Source organism: Octodon degus, unplaced genomic scaffold (genome assembly GCF_000260255.1).
Source record: "Octodon degus isolate 3935 unplaced genomic scaffold, OctDeg1.0 scaffold00091, whole genome shotgun sequence".
Taxonomy (NCBI): domain Eukaryota; kingdom Metazoa; phylum Chordata; class Mammalia; order Rodentia; family Octodontidae; genus Octodon; species Octodon degus.
This window is the reverse complement of record NW_004524667.1, coordinates 6,267,350-6,268,535: the sequence shown is the minus strand read 5'-3', so window position 1 is coordinate 6,268,535 and position 1,186 is coordinate 6,267,350. Positions and strand designations below refer to the sequence as shown.

Genomic DNA, 1,186 nt, shown 5'->3' with positions numbered 1-1,186 from the left:
AAAAAGAAAAAAAAAAAACTTTTTTTTTTTTTTTTGGTAGGGTCTCACTATGTAGCTTTCACCATGGCTGGCTTTGAACTCACTGTATCCCAGGTTGGTCTCAAACTTGTGGCAGTCCTCTTGGGACTATAGGTGTGTGCCACCATGCTAGGCTTGTTTTTTCTGAGACAGGGTCTCACTGTGTAATTCAGGCTGGCCTTCAACTCACTAGCAGACTGTGCAGTGACTCTCCTGCCTGAGCCTCCCAAGTGCTGGCATTATAGGTGTGCCCCGGTATGTTTGTATGGTGTTCTGGGGGAGAAGGAGGGAATGCAACTGACAGCCAAACCCTCAGGCACTCACCCTGTGTTTGACAGAGTCTACAGAAGGTTACCGATGCGAGAGATGTGGAAAAGTGTTCACCTATAAATACTACAGAGATAAGCACCTCAAGTACACACCCTGCGTGGACCAGGGCGACAGGAAGTTCCCCTGTTCACTGTGCAAGCGGTCCTTTGAGAAGCGGGACCGCCTGCGCATCCATGTTCTCCATGTTCACGAGAAGCACCGGCCACACAAGGTGATCTGGGCAGAGGGAAGGGTGGATGGGCTTGCCCCGGGTGTGGGTTACCCCCAGGGGACCCTGGAAGACATGGTGTGGGCCAATCCTAGAGGAAGAGACCACTTTCTGATGCAGTCTAGGGCAGCGGATGTTAAAAGGGGCACAGGGTAAAGACCCTTCAGGCTGCTGCTTATGATTTTAGGTAATTGCACTAAATCCTGGATCCAATAGTCGTGTGGGTATTTGTAGTTAGTTAGATGTTTCTACCTAACTTTCTCTCTCTCTTTTTTTTTTTTTTGAGACAGGAATGTCACCCTGTACCCCAGGCTGGCCTCAGGCTCCCAAGTGCTAGGATTACAGGCCTGCACACTAAGCCCTGCCTTTTTCTTTTTGATGATGTTGAGGTATGGTCCAGAACCTTGGGCTGTCCCTGATGATGCCTTCAGGAGCCACGCTCTGCCTGTCCAGACACTGACTGGCTCTAGGTTTGGGCAGAAAGGATTAAACAAGCTTTGTCTAAGAGTAGCACTGAGGCACCACGAGGCATGTGCTTGCCCCTGACCTTCCGCCTGTGGCCAGTGTATGCCCAGCCTAGGTTCCAGCAACAGCGATGGAGGGGCTGGGAGGCGAGTTTTGAATTAAGCA

The 1,186-nt window shown here is 50.7% G+C and overlaps 1 protein-coding gene across 1 annotated transcript in view; it reads left to right on the top strand.

Annotated features, from left to right (window-relative positions):
• Prdm14 (PR/SET domain 14) overlaps positions 1-1,186 on the top strand; it is a 22,619-nt gene that overhangs the window by 16,260 nt on the left and 5,173 nt on the right. Inside the window, exon 6 of the mRNA XM_004637573.2 lies at positions 357-559. Within this exon, the coding sequence (XP_004637630.1) occupies positions 357-559 (203 nt within the window). The remainder of the gene's footprint in view (positions 1-356; positions 560-1,186) is intronic.